The 18,472-nt window shown below is 39.6% G+C and overlaps 2 protein-coding genes across 4 annotated transcripts in view; one reads left to right on the top strand and one right to left on the bottom strand.

Moving 5' to 3' along the window:
• frmpd1b (FERM and PDZ domain containing 1b) overlaps positions 1-7,776 on the bottom strand; it is a 122,075-nt gene extending 114,299 nt beyond the window's left edge. Inside the window, exon 1 of one of the 2 annotated variants that reach the window (XM_061899908.1) lies at positions 7,567-7,776. The gene's annotated coding sequence lies outside the window, so the exon portion shown is untranslated. The remainder of the gene's footprint in view (positions 1-7,566) is intronic. The other variant, XM_061899911.1, reaches the window with a different exon arrangement.
• A 2,231-nt stretch (positions 7,777-10,007) lies between these two features.
• tomm5 (translocase of outer mitochondrial membrane 5 homolog (yeast)) lies at positions 10,008-17,939 on the top strand. Of its 2 annotated transcripts, XR_009806649.1 has the most exons (3): positions 10,008-10,235; positions 17,623-17,794; positions 17,825-17,939. XR_009806649.1 is itself a non-coding variant. In XM_061899551.1 (2 exons), the coding sequence occupies exons 1-2, from the start codon at positions 10,115-10,117 to the stop codon at positions 17,655-17,657; spliced, it is 156 nt and encodes a 51-aa protein (XP_061755535.1). In that variant the 5' UTR covers positions 10,008-10,114; the 3' UTR covers positions 17,658-17,939. The 2 variants fall into 2 exon arrangements, 1 of the variants encoding a protein (XP_061755535.1); XM_061899551.1 differs by having other exon boundaries at positions 17,623-17,939.
• Positions 17,940-18,472: the final 533 nt, after the last annotated feature.

Below are 18,472 nucleotides of genomic sequence, written 5' to 3' on the forward strand. Positions count from 1 at the left end.
ATATTTAACACATATAGATTCCTTTCTTTCATGAAGACAAGAATATAAGTTGGTGTATTACCTGATTCTGATGACTTGCATTGATTGGAATCAGACAGTGTCCCTCGGGAAGTCCTGTGGGGAGTGCTCAGAGAGTATGGGGTACCGGACTGTCTTATTGTGGCAGTCCGCTCCCTGTATGATCAGTGTCAGAGCTTGGTCCGCATTGCCGGCAGTAAGTCGGACACGTTTCCAGTGAGGGTTGGACTCCGCCAAGGCTGTCCTTTGTCACCGATTCTGTTCATAACTTTTATGGACAGAATTTCTAGGCGCAGTCAAGGCGTTGAGGGGATCCGGTTTGGTGGCCACGGGATTAGGTCTCTGCTTTTTGCAGATGATGTGGTCCTGATGGCTTCATCCAGCTCTCACTGGATCGGTTCGCAGCCGAGTGTGAAGCGACCGGAATGAGAATCAGCACCTCCAAGTCCGAGTCCATGGTTCTCGTCCGGAAAAGGGTGGAGTGCCATCTCCGGGTTGGGGAGGAGACCCTGCCCCAAGTGGAGGAGTTCAAGTACCTAAGAGTCTTGTTCACGAGTGGGGGAAGAGTGGATCGTGAGATCGACAGGCGGATCGGTGCGGCGTCTTCAGTAATGCGGACGTTGTATCGATCCGTTGTGGTGAAGAAGGAGCTGAGCCGGAAGGCAAAGCTCTCAATTTACCGGTCGATCTACGTTCCCATCCTCACCTATGGTCACGAGCTTTGGGTCATGACCGAAAGGATAAGATCACGGGTACAAGCGGCCGAAATGAGTTTCCTCCGCCGTGTGGCGGGGCTCTCCCTTAGAGATAGGGTGAGAAGCTCTGCCATCCGGGAGGAACTCAAAGTAAAGCCGCTGCTCCTCCACATCGAGAGGAGCCAGATGAGGTGGTTCGGGCATCTGGTCAGGATGCCACCCGAACGCCTCCCTAGGGATGTGTTTAGGGCACGTCCAGCTGGTAGAAGGCCACGGGGAAGACCCAGGACACGTTGGGAAGACTATGTCTCCCGGCTGGCCTGGGAACGCCTCGGGATCCCCCTGGAAGAGCTAGACGAAGTGGCTGGAGATAGGGAAGTCTGGGCTTCCCTGCTTAGGCTGCTGCCCCCGCGACCCGACCTCGGATAAGCGGAAGATGATGGATGGATGGATGGAATCAGACAGTAGTGATGATAACGTCCGCATTTTCAAATGGAGGAGAAATAAAAGTCCTAATTTTTGTCCAATACCACATGAAAGTGGTTGCTTTTTGGCATCTTATTTGTCCTGCTTGGATACTCCTTTTTAAACACTTTACAAGAAATACATTATACGTAGTTTGTTCGCTTGTGCACATCGGCTTTCTGAGACTCTTATTTTGTTCGCGCAGGCAGGATGAAGCAGCGCTTTTATTGTGAAGATAGGAACAAGTACGGCGCGAGAGAGTGTTGAAATAAAGAGTTTTTCTCGCCTTCCTGTCAGTCATTTTTTCTTTTCAATCAATCAATCAACGATTCACCACTATATAATATCCTACCCTAATACCCTACTGTGCAATATTACCCTTCGAGTGCAATACATCCGACACTGATTGTTATTTATTACTCTGGTACTCTTATCTTGCTCTGTATATTGTACAGTATTTGGTATTTTGTACAGTGTTTTGTATATTGTACAGGATTGCTTATCGTTGTCAGGCTTGGACTGTGGATGTTTGTGCTTCCTCGATGCAAGGATGATGTGGGACTAGTCAGGCATGAATGTAAGTACATGATATTTATTAAATAAACAAACAAACTACAAAAAGGCAAACCAAGGACGCGCTCTGTGGCGGATAAAAATCTATACTATACTTAAAACAAAACAGCGCAATGGCATGACTATATACAAACAAAACAAAACTAGCACAATGGCATAAATACAAAAAACTTACACGGCATGGAACTGTGGACGAGGACGTGAAGGTTTGAACAGCCTGGGTGAGGTGAGTGTGAGAACGGGGACGTGACAGGTGAAAACTAATGAGTCGACATGGAAACAAAGAAAACCAGGAAGTGCAAAACGTGACTGGATGTCCAAAAACTAAACATAGCATGACCAAGACCAAAACATAACTTACAGGCGTGACAATCGTTTTAGTGGATAGTAGTCTGTTTATTTCAATTCTTATTTTCATTTTCTTTATTACCTATCGTGCAATTTATTTTTCATCCCATATTTGTTCCCACTACCGCACCTTAAGTTGGAGTCCTTAATCTCGTTATGTGCAAATACAACGACAATAAAGACCATTCTATTCTGTTCTATTCAATCGATGTTTACTTATATAGCCCTAAATCACGAGTGTCTCAAAGGGCTGCACAAGCAGCAACGACATCCTCGGCTCAGATCCCACATCAGGGCAAGGAAAAACTCAACCCAATGGGACAACGAGAAACCTTGGAGGGGACCCCCCTGGGCGACCGGTGAAATGGACGTCGAGTGGATCTAGCATTATATTGTGAGAGTCCAGTCCATAGTTGATCAAGCATAATATTGTGAGAGTCCAGTCCATAGTGGATCTAGCATAATATTGTGAGAGTCCAGTCCATAGTACATCTAACATAGTAGTGAGAGTCCAGTCCATAGTGGATCTAACATAATCGTGAGAGTCCAGTCCAAAGTGGATATAACATAATGGTGTGACAGTCCAGTCCATAGTGGATCTTGCATAATATTGTGAGAGTCCAGTCCATAGTGGAACTAGCATAATATTGTGAGAGTCCAGTCCATAGTTTATCTAGCATAATATTGTGAGAGTCCAGTCCATAGTGGATCTAGCATAATGGTGTGAGAGTCCAGTCCATAGTTGATCTACCATAATAGTGAGAGTCCAGTCCATTGTGGATATAACATAATGGTGTGAGAGTCCAGTCCATAATGGGTCTAGCATAATATTGTGAGAGTCCAGTCCATAGTACATCTAACATAGTAGTGAGAGTCCAGTCCATAGTGGATATAACATAATCGTGAGAGTCCAGTCCAAAGTGGATCTAACATAATGGAGTGACAGTCCAGTCCATAATGGATCTAGCATAATATTGTGAGAGTCCAGTCCATAGTGGATCTAGCATAATATTGTGAGAGTCCAGTCCATAGTGGATCTAGCATAATATTGTGAGAGTCCAGTCCATAGTGGATATAACATAATAGTGTGAAAGTCCAGTCCATATTGGATATAACATAATATTGTGAGAGTCCAGTCCATAGTGGATCTAACATAATGGTGTGAGAGTCCAGTCCATAGTGGATCTACCAAAATAGTGAAAGTCCAGTCCATAGTGGATCTACCAAAATAGTGAGAGTCCAGTCCATAGTGGATCTAACATAATAGTGAAAGTCCAGTCCATAGTGGATATAACATAATAGTGAGAGTCCAGTCCATAGTGGATCTAACATAATAGTGAGAGTCCAGTCCATAGTGGATCTAACATAATAGTGAGAGACCAGTCCATAGTGGATCTAACATAATAGTGAAAGTCCAGTCCATAGTGGATCTACCAAAATAGTGAGAGTCCAGTCCATTGTGGATCTAACATAATAGTGAAAGTCCAGTCCATAGTGGATATAACATAATAGTGAGAGTCCAGTCCATAGTGGATCTAACATAATAGTGAGAGTCCAGTCCATAGTGGATCTAACATAATAGTGAGAGACCAGTCCATAGTGGATCTAACATAATAGTGAGAGTCCAGTCCATAGTGGATCTAACATAATAGTGAGAGTCCAGTCCATAGTGGATCTAACATAATAGTAACATAATAACATTCTTAACGGTGATCTCAGTGTTATCTTACAAGACCCTCGGGTGCCGTGAATGTCAATCAAGTAACTACAGTGACGTCTTGGTGAGGATCAATGCTCGCTAATTTGTGGGTCTATTTGTCTCATGCCTGGCCGGCGATGGACCGACACACCCTCCACCATCGACCGGTAGCTCGCGGTCAACATAATGGACACCCCTGACCACCCTTTTGCACGCCTCACAAGAGCATATGTGAGACCAGCATGTCTGATATGCAAACCACTACTTGTCAAAGTCTGAGCTGAGGTGGTCTTAAAATCCATCCATTGTCTATGCTGCTTATCCTCTTCGAGTAGACCTGGGCAAAAATTTAGGCCCGAGGGTCTGATGTGGCCTGTTAAGGTTTTCAATCTGGCCCGCCGGACATTCCCAAATCATTTTTTTTTACATCTTTAAGATGGAAAGTGTAGCTGCCGTTATGATCTGCAGTGAAGTTTTCAAATGTCTTGAACGATACAAAGTATTTCAATGGTTGGAATCTGCGCTTTTGCATGATATAATAGTTACTATGGTAATATAATTAGTTACTATGGTAATATAATTAGTTACTATGGTCATCTAATTAGTTACTATGGTCATCTAATTAGTTACTATGGTAATATAATTAGTTACTATAGTCATCTAATTAGTTACTATGGTCATCTAATTAGTTACTATGGTCATCTAATTAGTTACTATGGTCATCTAATTAGTTACTATGGTAATATAATTAGTTACTATGGTCATCTAATTAGTTACTATGGTCATCTAATTAGTTACTATGGTAATATAATTAGTTACTATGGTAATATAATTAGTTACTATGGTCATATAATTAGTTACTATGGTCATATAATTAGTTACTATGGTCATCTAATTAGTTACTATGGTCATCTAATTAGTAACTATGGTAATATAATTTGTTACTATGGTCATCTAATTAGTTACTATGGTAATATAATTAGTGACTATGGTCATCTAATTAGTGACTATGGTAATATAATTAGTGACTATGGTCATCTAATTAGTTACTATGGTCATCTAATTAGTTACTATGGTCATCTAATTAGTTACTATGGTAATATAATTAGTTACTATGGTCATCTAATTTGTTACTATGGTCATCTAATTAGTTACTATGGTAATATAATTAGTGACTATGGTCATCTAATTAGTTACTATGGTCATCTAATTAGTTACTATGGTAATATAATTAGTTACTATGGTCATCTAATTAGTTACTATGGTCATCTAATTAGTTACTATGGTCATCTAATTAGTTACTATGGTCATCTAATTAGTTACTATGGTAATATAATTAGTTACTATGGTCATCTAATTAGTTACTATAGTCATCTAATTAGTTACTATGGTAATGTCAGTAACAGCAGCTCAGACGAGGCACCAAGCAGTGTGGGTGGGGAGCGTTTCCACAGAGTGTTTCCAGAAATGCGGGTGTCAGGGACGGACGCCAAAGGAGATTTTTACAACAAAGTTCTGTTAATAATGTTTAGACAAAAGTGTATATTATATATACTATTGTGTTTATAGTATTTATATTAGGTGTGTGTATGTATGTGATTATGTGTATGTATGTGTGTATATATATATATATATATATATATATATATATATATGTATATATATATAAATTGTATATATGTGTGTGTATACATGTGTGTGTATACATGTGTGTGTTGTGTATACATGTGTGTGTACATATGTATATATGTAAGTGTGTGTGAATTTAAATGTATTTTATATAGACAATATATAGCAGCAATCACTGAATTGAATTATATTATATATATTATTGTATTATATATTGTATATATATATATATATATATATATATATATATATATATATATATTGTATATGTATAGGGGTGGGACCTAATAAGTTTACTTCTTCCCACTCCCTTTGGGATGGCGGGGGGCGCTGGTGCCTATCTCAGCTACAATCGGGTGGAAGGCGGGATACACCCTGGACAAGTCGCCACCTCATCGCAGGGCCAACACAGATAAACGGACAACATTCACACTCCATCCATCCATCCATTTCCCACTGTTTATTCCCTTTGGAGTGGCGGGGGGCGCTGGTGCCTATCTCAGCTACAATCGGACGGAAGGCGGGGTACACCCTGGACAAGTTGCCACCTCATCGCAGGCCCAACACAGATAAACGGACAACATTCACACTCCATCCATCCATCCATCCATTTCTACCGCTTATTCCCTTTGGAATGGCGGGGGGCGCCGGTGCCTATCTCAGCTACAATCGGGCGGAAGCCAGGATACACCCTGGACAAGTCGCCACCTCATCGCAGGGCCAACACAGATAAACAGACAACATTCACACTCCATGCATCCATCCATTTTCTACCGCTTATTCCCTTTGGGGGCGCTGGTGCCTATCTCAGCTACAATCGGGCGGAAGGCGGAGTACACCCTGGACAAGTCGCCACCTAATCGCAGGGCCAACACAAATAGACAGACAACATTCACACTCCATCCATCCATCCATTTCCTACCGCTTATTCCCTTTGGAATGGCGGAGGGCGCTGGTGCCTATCTCAGCTACAATCGGGTGGAAGGCGGGATACACCCTGGACAAGTCGCCACCTCATCGCCGGGCCAACACAGATAGACAGACAACATTCAGACTCCATCCATCCATCCATTTTCTACCGCTTATTCCCTTTGGGGGCGCTGGTGCCTATATCAGCTACAATCGGGCGGAAGCCGGGATACACCCTGGACAAGTCGCCACCTCATCGCAGGGCCAACACAGATAAACAGACAACATTCCCACTCCATCCATCCATCTTTATACCGCTTATTCCCTTTGGAGTGGCGGGGGGCGCTGGTGCCTATCTCAGCTACAATCGGGCGGAAGGCGGGGTACACCCTGGACAAGTCGCCACCTCATCACAAGGGCCAACACAGATAAACGGACAACATTCACACTCCATCCATCCATCCATTTTCTACCGCTTATTCCCTTTGGGGGCGCTGGTGCCTATCTCAGCTACAATCGGGCAGAAGGCGGGATACACCCTGGACAAGTCGCCACCTCATCGAAGGGCCAACACAGATAGACGGACAACATTCACACTCCATGCATCCATCCATTTCCTACCGCTTATTCCCTTTGGGGGCGCTGGTGCCTATCTCAGCTACAATCGGGCGGAAGCCGGGATACACCCTGGACAAGTCGCCACCTCATCGCAGGGCCAACACAGATAAACAGACAACATTCCCACTCCATCCATCCATCCATTTTCTACCACTTATTCCCTTTGGGGGCGCCGGTGCCTATCTCAGCTATAATCGGGCGGAAGGCGGGGTACACCCTGGACAAGTCACCACCTCATCACAGGGCCAACACATATAGACAGACAACATTCACACTCACATTCACATATATTGTAAAACAAAAAAAATCTAAATATGAATAAAAATGTGGTCACGGATAAGAAAAAAGCAGTCATATATCAGGAGGAGGCTAAACAAAGAGAGAAAAAAAAGGTCAGTCTTTTGTTGCTTCCATATATATAATCTTAATCGGATTTAAATATCCACCGCCTCCCTCAAACGGGCCCACGGGTGTCGTCAGTGGGCGGACTCACATTATTCCTCCATTTGTCGGATAAAATGTCGGGACAAATGGACGCGAGGTGCTAGCAAAAGCAGAACAGCAACGCGGCTCCGTGCGTGGACGTCGTGGATACAAACGGGCTCCGCTCACCTCGTGGCTGGAAGGCAGACCGTGGAGTCCCACGGAGGGTTCAGTCGCGACCGTTTCTCCCCCCGGAAAATATCCTCGAGGATGATGATGATGTTAAAGGTGGAGGTAAGGGCGGTGGGGGGCGTCTAAGTGCTGGATGCTGTCATCATGATGGTCTCCGTCTAATCCTCCACTCGCGGGAAATAGACCCCGCCCCTTCTTGCCGTCTGCCCACTGGAAGCCCCGCCCCGCCCTTTTGCAAGGTCAGACGGCGTGAAACACACCCACGTATATGAACATCAGCGTTGTATTGTTTGGGGAATTATTCCTGTTGACTATGCGACACTTGTTTTTATTATTATTGTTATATTTTACACGTGTTTGATTGGATTTAATATATTTTTATTTCAAATATGCAAAAAAAAAACAAAAAAAAACAAGAGCAAGCCTGATCCAATAGAGTAGTGGATCTCAACCTTTTTTCAGTGATGTGAACTCTTTTAAATTCAAGTACCTCCTAATCAGAGCAAAGCATTTTTGGTTGAAAAAAAAAGAGATACCGTATTTCCTTGAATTGCCGCCAGGAAGCTAATTAATTTAAAACCTCTTCTCACTCCTGCAAAGGTGCGATGTAAAATTATTCGGTATTAAGAAGGGACCTTTATTTTGAAGGCGAGTTGCTCCTTCCTCTGGTTTCCGGAAGTCTGCGTGTGACAGTCTGACGCTCACTTGTTTACACACGAGACGTATTTACGTGATTCAGCGCTGAAAGTTTGTTGTTTCTTCCACGAAGTTCCTTGGAAACATTGTCTTGTTAAAACAAAAAAGATAACCAAATACAAGGAAAAGAGAAAACAAAGAAAGAAATGACCAATTAGACAAGAAGAAAGGAAAAGTGTATTCTCTGTGAAAATCACTAAAGCTTCTTAAAGATAAAAGGCCTGGACTCTTTCTTCCATTTCCTTGGGATCTTCATGTTAACTATCTGTCAACTTGTTTACGTCACGGACACAGACACGTAGGACGGAATAAAAGGCATGGGGTAAAAGTAAGCATGCACTAATTATTTTAAAACCTCTTCTCACTACGGCACTTACCAAAGGCATGCAGTAAAAATTTGATTGTGTTGTAAGCTTGGACCTTAAATCCTACTGAATAGCTCTTAATCTTCCTCCCTTTATGCGATTTCAAATTACCGGTATTGAAATCAGCCTCCTCCATTTTGAAAATCATGACAGGAGAAGTGTCACTCGTGACATCACGAGTCTGACCAGGCGGTAATACTAAGCATGCGCTAATTATTTTGCAAAGCGAATTTGACCCGGCAGTAATTCAAGGCAGGTGCACACTATATACCCGGCGGCAATTCAAGGATATACGGTATACCGTATTTCTTTGAATTGCCGCAAAGCATATAGTATCCTGTCATCATTTTCAAAATTGAAGAGGCTGATTCCAATACCGGTATCTGCGTTGAGGTGGCCACTTGTCCAGGGTGTACACCGCCTTCCGCCCGATTGTAGCTGAAATAGGCACCAGCGCCCCCCGCTACTCCAAAGGGAATAAGCGGTAGTAAAATCGCATAAAGGGAAGAAGATTAAGAGCTATTCAGTAGGATTTAAGGTCCAAGCTATTGAATACCGGTATGCTAAAAAGAACAGTAAGCAGCTACGTTTTATTAATATACCTGGGCACGCAGCCCAAGATGGCGGCGAGGAGACAGCGAGTGAGCGGAGAGGAGGAGCGGAAGAGTGACCTGGACTGGGGTTTTATTGAAAAATAAACAAAGTCAAACTGCTAAGGCCATGTCCTTCCTTGGTGGTCCTGGGAACCCGCAAGATGACGGCTTGAGACCGTCACAATACCGTAGCTGCGTCTGTCAAATATGAGTCATTAAATGATTCCCGTCTCCTGGTGGTAGAGGGCGCCACCACCACCACCCTCCCATTTGCTCCAGACAGAGACGATTTTTGTTATTTGGGTCCAAAATGGCTCTATCAATGTTCTGGGTTGCCTACACCTGCATTAGTGGAAAAGCAGCAAATGAGTGAAAGCGACAGAGACGTTGCCATGGAGACGAGGGTTTACTAACGTGCCTGGCTGCAGTCGCACCGCGACACCTGTCCGTCAGTAATAACATTCCCCGATAACCTGGACCAATTCAAAACGTTATTTTTTTTGTTTGTTTGTTTTTAATTTGCATTACCTCACATTTCTTGACCCTCATTTTGTTCATTTATATTTTGATTTTATTTTGTGTTAAAAATAAAAATAAAGACATTTAAAAATATATATTTTTTTAAGAAATCTTTTCTCGCGGCCCAGCCTCACCCAGACTCTGCATCCAGTGGCCCCCAGGTAAAGTGAGTTTGAGACCCCTGGTGTAGTGTAGTTCCCATAATACCCATAGATGGCACTATAGTACTGCTAACATGCATTTTGTCCCTCCAGAGCCGCCATCCTTGATCCCGACTACTTCCGGGGTATTTTCCGGGTCATGTGCTTTCTTCCACGCTAAAAAAAAAAAAACGTACAGTCAAGCTGACGTTGAACGAAAACCGACATTATCATGTTTAAACTGGAAGGACTCGGTCCTAAAATGGACCCAGAGGAAATGAAGAAGAAAATGCGACAGGACGTCATTTCATCGTTACGAAACTTTCTTATTTACGCCGCCCTCCTTCGAGCTGGTGAGTACAGAGGACGTTGTTAGCATGTTTTACATCACTGTCTAATAACTCTCATTTTCATACAAACATCACTGTCTAATAACTCTCATTTTCATACAAACATCACTGTCTAATAACTCTCATTTTCATACAAACATCACTGTCTAATAACTCTCAACTTTCATACAAACATCATTGTCTAATAACTCAACTTTCATTCAAACATCACCGTCTAATAACTCAACTTTCATACAAACATCACTGTCTAATAACTCAACTTTCATACAAACATCACTGTCTAATAACTCTCAACTTTCATACAAACATCACTGTCTAATAACTCTCAACTTTCATACAAACATCACCGTTTAATAACTCTCATTTTCATACAAACATCACTGTCTAATACCTCTCAACTTTCATACAAACATCACTGTCTAATAACTCTTATTTTCATACAAACATCACTGTCTAATAACCCTCAACTTTCATACAAACATCACTGTCTAATAACTCTCATTTTCATACAAACATCACTGTCTAATAACTCTCAACTTTCATACAAACATCACTGTCTAATAACTCTCAACTTTCATACAAACATCACTGTCTAATAACTCTCAACTTTCATACAAACATCACTGTCTAATAACTCTCATTTTCATACAAACATCACTGTCTAATAACTCAACTTTCATACAAACATCACTGTCTAATAACTCTCATTTTCATACAAACATCACTGTCTAATAACTCAACTTTCATACAAACATCACTGTCTAATAACTCTCATTTTCATACAAACATCACTGTCTAATAACTCTCAACTTTCATACAAACATCACTGTCTAATAACTCTCATTTTCATACAAACATCACTGTCTAATAACTCTCAACTTTCATACAAACATCATTGTCTAATAACTCATCTTTCATACAAACATCACTGTCTAATAACTCTCAACTTTCATACAAACATCACTGTCTAATAACTCAACTTTCATACAAACATCACTGTCTAATAACTCTCAACTTTCATACAAACATCACTGTCTAATAACTCAACTTTCATACAAACATCACTGTCTAATAACTCTCAACTTTCATACAAACATCATTGTCTAATAACTCATCTTTCATACAAACATCACTGTCTAATAACTCTCATTTTCATACAAACATCACTGTCTAATAACTCTCAACTTTCATACAAACATCACTGTCTAATAACTCTCATTTTCATACAAACATCACTGTCTAATAACTCTCAACTTTCATACAAACATCATTGTCTAATAACTCATCTTTCATACAAACATCACTGTCTAATAACTCTCAACTTTCATACAAACATCACTGTCTAATAACTCAACTTTCATACAAACATCACTGTCTAATAACTCTCAACTTTCATACAAACATCACTGTCTAATAACTCTCATTTTCATACAAACATCACTGTCTAATAACTCTCAACTTTCATACAAACATCACTGTCTAATAACTCTCAACTTTCATACAAACATCACCGTTTAATAACTCTCATTTTCATACAAACATCACTGTCTAATACCTCTCAACTTTCATACAAACATCACTGTCTAATAACTCTTATTTTCATACAAACATCACTGTCTAATAACCCTCAACTTTCATACAAACATCACTGTCTAATAACTCTCATTTTCATACAAACATCACTGTCTAATAACTCTCAACTTTCATACAAACATCACTGTCTAATAACTCTCAACTTTCATACAAACATCACTGTCTAATAACTCTCAACTTTCATACAAACATCACTGTTTAATAACTCTCATTTTCATACAAACATCACTGTCTAATAACTCAACTTTCATACAAACATCACTGTCTAATAACTCTCATTTTCATACAAACATCACTGTCTAATAACTCAACTTTCATACAAACATCACTGTCTAATAACTCTCATTTTCATACAAACATCACTGTCTAATAACTCTCAACTTTCATACAAACATCACTGTCTAATAACTCTCATTTTCATACAAACATCACTGTCTAATAACTCTCAACTTTCATACAAACATCATTGTCTAATAACTCATCTTTCATACAAACATCACTGTCTAATAACTCTCAACTTTCATACAAACATCACTGTCTAATAACTCAACTTTCATACAAACATCACTGTCTAATAACTCTCAACTTTCATACAAACATCACTGTCTAATAACTCTCATTTTCATACAAACATCACTGTCTAATAACTCTCAACTTTCATACAAACATCACTGTCTAATAACTCTCATTTTCATACAAACATCACTGTCTAATAACTCTCAACTTTCATACAAACATCACTGTCTAATAACTCTCATTTTCATACAAACATCACTGTCTAATAACTCTCAACTTTCATACAAACATCATTGTCTAATAACTCATCTTTCATACAAACATCACTGTCTAATAACTCTCAACTTTCATACAAACATCACTGTCTAATAACTCAACTTTCATACAAACATCACTGTCTAATAACTCTCAACTTTCATACAAACATCACTGTCTAATAACTCTCATTTTCATACAAACATCACTGTCTAATAACTCTCAACTTTCATACAAACATCATTGTCTAATAACTCATCTTTCATACAAACATCACTGTCTAATAACTCTCAACTTTCATACAAACATCACTGTCTAATAACTCTCAACTTTCATACAAACATCACTGTCTAATAACTCAACTTTCATACAAACATCACTGTCTAATAACTCTCATTTTCATACAAACATCACTGTCTAATAACTCTCAACTTTCATACAAACATCACTGTCTAATAACTCTCAACTTTCATACAAACATCACTGTCTAATAACTCTCAACTTTCATACAAACATCACTGTCTAATAACTCAACTTTCATACAAACATCACTGTCTAATAACTCAACTTTCATACAAACATCACTGTCTAATAACCCTCAACTTTCATACAAACATCACTGTCTAATAACTCTCAACTTTCATACAAACATCACTGTTTAATAACTCAACTTTCATACAAACATCACTGTTTAATAACTCAACTTTCATACAAACATCACTGTCTAATAACTCTCAACTTTCATACAAACATCACTGTCTAATAACTCTCAACTTTCATACAAACATCACTGTCTAATAACTCTCAACTTTCATACAAACATCACTGTCTAATAACTCTCAACTTTCATACAAACATCACTGTCTAATAACTCTCAACTTTCATACAAACATCACTGTCTAATAACTCTCAACTTTCATACAAACATCACTGTCTAATAACTCAACTTTCATACAAACATCACTGTCTAATAACTCAACTTTCATACAAACATCACTGTCTAATAACCCTCAACTTTCATACAAACATCACTGTCTAATAACTCAACTTTCATACAAACATCACTGTTTAATAACTCAACTTTCATACAAACATCACTGTTTAATAACTCAACTTTCATACAAACATCACTGTCTAATAACTCTCAACTTTCATACAAACATCACTGTCTAATAACTCAACTTTCATACAAACATCACTGTCTAATAACTCTCAACTTTCATACAAACATCACTGTCTAATAACTCAACTTTCATACAAACATCACTGTCTAATAACTCTCAACTTTCATACAAACATCACTGTCTAATAACTCAACTTTCATACAAACATCACTGTCTAATAACTCTCAACTTTCATACAAACATCACTGTCTAATAACTCTCATTTTCATACAAACATCACTGTCTAATAACTCTCAACTTTCATACAAACATCACTGTCTAATAACTCAACTTTCATACAAACACCACTGTCTAATAACTCTCAACTTTCATACAAACATCACTGTCTAATAACTCAACTTTCATACAAACATCACTGTCTAATAACTCTCAACTTTCATACAAACATCACTGTCTAATAACTCTCATTTTCATACAAACATCACTGTCTAATAACTCTCAACTTTCATACAAACATCACCGTCTAATAACTCAACTTTCAGACAAACATCACTGTCTAATAACTCTCAACTTTCATACAAACATCACTGTCTAATAACTCAACTTTCATACAAACATCACTGTCTAATAACTCAACTTTCATACAAACATCACTGTCTAATAACTCAACTTTCATACAAACATCACTGTCTAATAACTCAATTTTCATACAAACATCACTGTCTAATAACTCTCAACTTTAATACAAACATCACTGTCTAATACAGGGGTGCCCATTACGTCGATCGTGAGCTATCAGTCGACCGCGGGGGGTGTGTCAGTCGATCTCCAGCCAGGCTTTTAAAAAAAATAGACCTAAAAATTAGTGATCATCAATCTTCACCAAGACGTCACTTAAATGACATTCACGGTACCGGAGGGTCTTGTGAGATGACGCTGGCTGCTGCAAGATCATTATTATGAAAATATGACCGAGAGGAAGGCGAGAAACACTTTTTATTTCAACAGACTCTCGCGCCGTACCTTCCGTCAAAACTCTAAAGGCCGACTGCACATTTCCTATCTTCACAATAAAAGCCCTGCTTCATGCTGCCTGCGCTAACTAAATACAGAGTCTCGGAAAACTGGCGTGCACAAGCGATCCCTCAGAAAGCTGGCGTGCACACCACTTGTGCACGCCAGCTTTCCCAGACTCTTATTTTGTTAGCGCAGGCAGCATGAAGCAGGGCTTTTATTGTGAAGATAGGAAATGTGCAGCCGGCCTTTAGAGTTTTGACGGAAGGGACGGCGCGAAAGTCTGTTGAAATAAAAAGTGTTTCTTGCCTTCCTCTCTGTCATTTTTCCATAATAATGAACTGGCAGCAGCCAGCGTCATCTCACAAGACCCTCGGGTGTCGTGAATGTCAATCAAGCAAGCTACGGAATTTGCCGCCAATGTTTTTCTTGTAAAGTGTATGGAAGCTGGATGAATTAGATGCCAAAAACCAACCACTTTCATGTGGTATTGTACAGAAAGGACAACTTTTTTTCTCCTCCATTTGAAAATGTGGGCGTTATCATCATTACTGTCTGATTCCAATCAATGCAAGTCATCAGAATCAGGTAATACACCAACTTATATTCTTGTCTTTGTGAAAGAAAGACATCTATATGTGTTACACATGCTTGTATTATCATTAAACACATTTAACTTGTTTACAAAAATGTCTCTTTCATAAATAAATAAATATAAATGATATATATAAATGAGGTAGATCCCCTCGAGTTGGTCAATTGAAAAGTAGCTCGGCTGCAGAAAAAGTGTGGGCACCCTCTCAACTTTCATACAAATATCAATGTCTAATAACTCAACTTTGATATAAACTATATTTAGCACACAACTCTTCCACATCACTGTCTAATAACTCTCAACTTTCATACAAACTATATTTTGTTCGCGCATTTAAGTCCGGAACTTGTTTGTATATTGCCATTTGTTACAGTTGGTCTAAAGCAGGGGTCGGGAACCTTTTTGGCTGAAAGAGCCAAGAAGCCAAATATTTTAAAATGTATTTCCGTAAGAGCCATATAATATACAGTATTTTTTTAAACACTGAACACAACTGAACGTGTGCATTTTTAAGTAAGACCAACATTTCTAGAGTACAATAGGTCTCTTATTCTTTGTAATAACATTGTTATTCTGAAGCTAACTGTGGAGGGGCGTGGCCTGCGGGCCTGCAGCGAAGCGGGGTGTTGCCAGGACCAGCCTAGAATTTAGCGACAGGCGCGTAGATGGCCCACCTGGGCCTTGTTATCTAATCACCTGTCACTCTGTCATAAGCAGCAGCCAGGAGGAGAGACAGGGTTGGAGCTGGAGCCATAGCTCGAGCGAGAACGAAAGAGAAAAATACATCTGCTGGAAAGCAACTGAGAGACTTATTGAAAAATATAACAATATTGCAACCCTGAAACAGGCTCTCATGTCAGTGCTTGGTGGTCTGAAGAACCCCCAGGAGAGCAAGCCCCACACTAACCAATAATAAATAAATACCTTTTTACCATTAACGCAACTTCTTGAACTTAAAAAAGCATGAGAATGTTTTATATTTTGAACGTCATTTTTAACACTGTGATTACAAGCGGAATCATTCATTATTTATCCTGTTAAGCAATGTCAGCTCAGATTTATCCGAGAGCCAGATGCAGTCATCAAAAGAGCCACATCTGGCTCGCGAGCCATAGGTTCCCTACCCCTGGTCTAAAGCAAAGGTGTCCAAAGTGTGGCCTGCAGGTCATTTTTTTAACGGCAATTTTAAAAATACGATTGAAAATGTTTTAAAAACGTCCAAAGTGATATAAAAGAGAAATTCGGGTGGGAGAGAAAACGGGTGAAATGTAACAAGAAAATGTTGCAATGTTTACTCTAATAACACAAAGCTGCCATGCAGGCTGTTTCTTTATTTAAAAAATAATAATGAATCAAAATTAATGATGAATTATTGACCTATTGAAGGCTGTGTCACGCCAAATTTCTTCCCCCTACAAAAACCTTCCCCTCCCCATTTACTTCCGGGGTCATGATTAATACAGACGTTTTGTCAACGCTATATTTTAAAAATATAACGCTATATTATAAAAAAAATAGACGTTTGGTTAACGCTATGTTATTAAAAAATAAAAATAAGATTAAAAAAACAATTTACAAACACAAGCTATGGGATGACGTAAGAGGAAACGTGACCCCGGAAGTAAATGCGTCATCCCATAGCTTGTGTTTGTAAATAGTTGTTTTAATTTTATTTTTCATTTTTTAATAATATAGCGTTAACCAAACGTCTATTTTTTATAATATAGCGTTATATTTTTAAAATATAGCGTTGACAAAACGTCTGTATTAATCATGACCCCGGAAGTAAATGGTTTTTGTAGGGGGGAAGGAATTTGGCATGAAAAATAAGTATTTGGTCAAGCATTCAAAGCTCTCACTGATGGAAGGAGGTTTTAGCTCAAAATCTCACGATACATGGCCCCATTCATTCTTTCCTTAACACGGATCAATCGTCCTGTCCCCTTAGCAGAAAAACAGCCCCAAAGCATGATGTTTCCACCACCATGCTTCACAGTAGGTATGGTGTTCTTGGGATGCAACTCGGTATTCTTCTTCCTCCAAACATGACAAGTTGAGTTTATACCAAAAAGTTCTATTTCTAATAATCAAATGCATAGGTGATTATATACATGTAATGTACAGCTATGCATTTATATTGACATGCTATTCACTATTATAAGCGGCCCTCTTGAGAGCAACCATGACTGCGATGTGGCCCTCAATGTCAAACAAGTTGGACCTGACTGGGCCACATAAAGTAGTAGAGATACATATATATATACTACTAATAATACATATTATGCATTCACAGCTCCATATGTCCTGAAGAAGTTGGACAGTATATGAGATGTCTTCTTTGGTCCAGCCTGAGGATCTCCACCGTGTCAGAGGACTGTGAGGACCACCACCACCACCACCACCTCCACCTCCACCATTGCTGGAGCCTCCGCTACAGAGGATGACCAACATCTGTCCATCTTTACTAATTAATGTACTAATGCTGTATGTACAGTAGCATGTTAGCCTGCTTTTCTTGTGTTAAATACAGCTTGTTATTGTATGAATGCTCATTATGGAAGTTGTTTAGTGGAAGACAGGTTGGCAGGATTAAAAGTGATGATTAACTTATCTGCTGTTTGGTTTGGGCTATGATCTTTTTTTCTATTGTTAAACCATACAAATACTTGATATGCATTTAATCCTCATTGTCTTAACTTTATGTGGGATCTGAGCCGAGGATGTCGTCGTTGCTTTTGCAGCCCTTTGAGACACTCGTGATTTAGGGCTATATAAATTGATTGATAGATTATATAGCTTCCTCCCACCTCCTAAGACATGCACCTGGGGATAAGTAAATTGGCAACACTAAATTGGTCCTAATGTGTGAATGTTGTTTATCCCTGCGATAATCAATCAATAAATCAATGTTTATTTATATAGCCCCAAATCACAAATGTCTCAAAGGACTGCACAAATCATTACGACTACGACATCCTCGGAAGAACTCACAAAAGGGCAAGGAAAACTCACACCCAGTGGGCAGGGAGAATTCACATCCAGTGGGACGCCAGTGACAATGCTGACTATGAGAAACCTTGGAGAGGACCTCAGATGTGGGAAACCCCCCCCCTCTAGGGGACCGAAAGCAATGGATGTCGAGC

This window comes from Nerophis ophidion, linkage group LG05 (genome assembly GCF_033978795.1).
Source record: "Nerophis ophidion isolate RoL-2023_Sa linkage group LG05, RoL_Noph_v1.0, whole genome shotgun sequence".
NCBI classification, from domain to species: domain Eukaryota; kingdom Metazoa; phylum Chordata; class Actinopteri; order Syngnathiformes; family Syngnathidae; genus Nerophis; species Nerophis ophidion.

Bases quoted from the DNA above. Each gene is read 5' to 3' on its own strand.
- tomm5 (XM_061899551.1), top strand. From the start codon at position 10,115: ATGTTTAAACTGGAAGGACTCGGTCCTAAAATGGACCCAGAGGAAATG. The intron at 10,236-17,622 runs GTGAGTACAGAG...ATGCATTCACAG, and splicing joins CGCCGCCCTCCTTCGAGCTG to CTCCATATGTCCTGAAGAAG.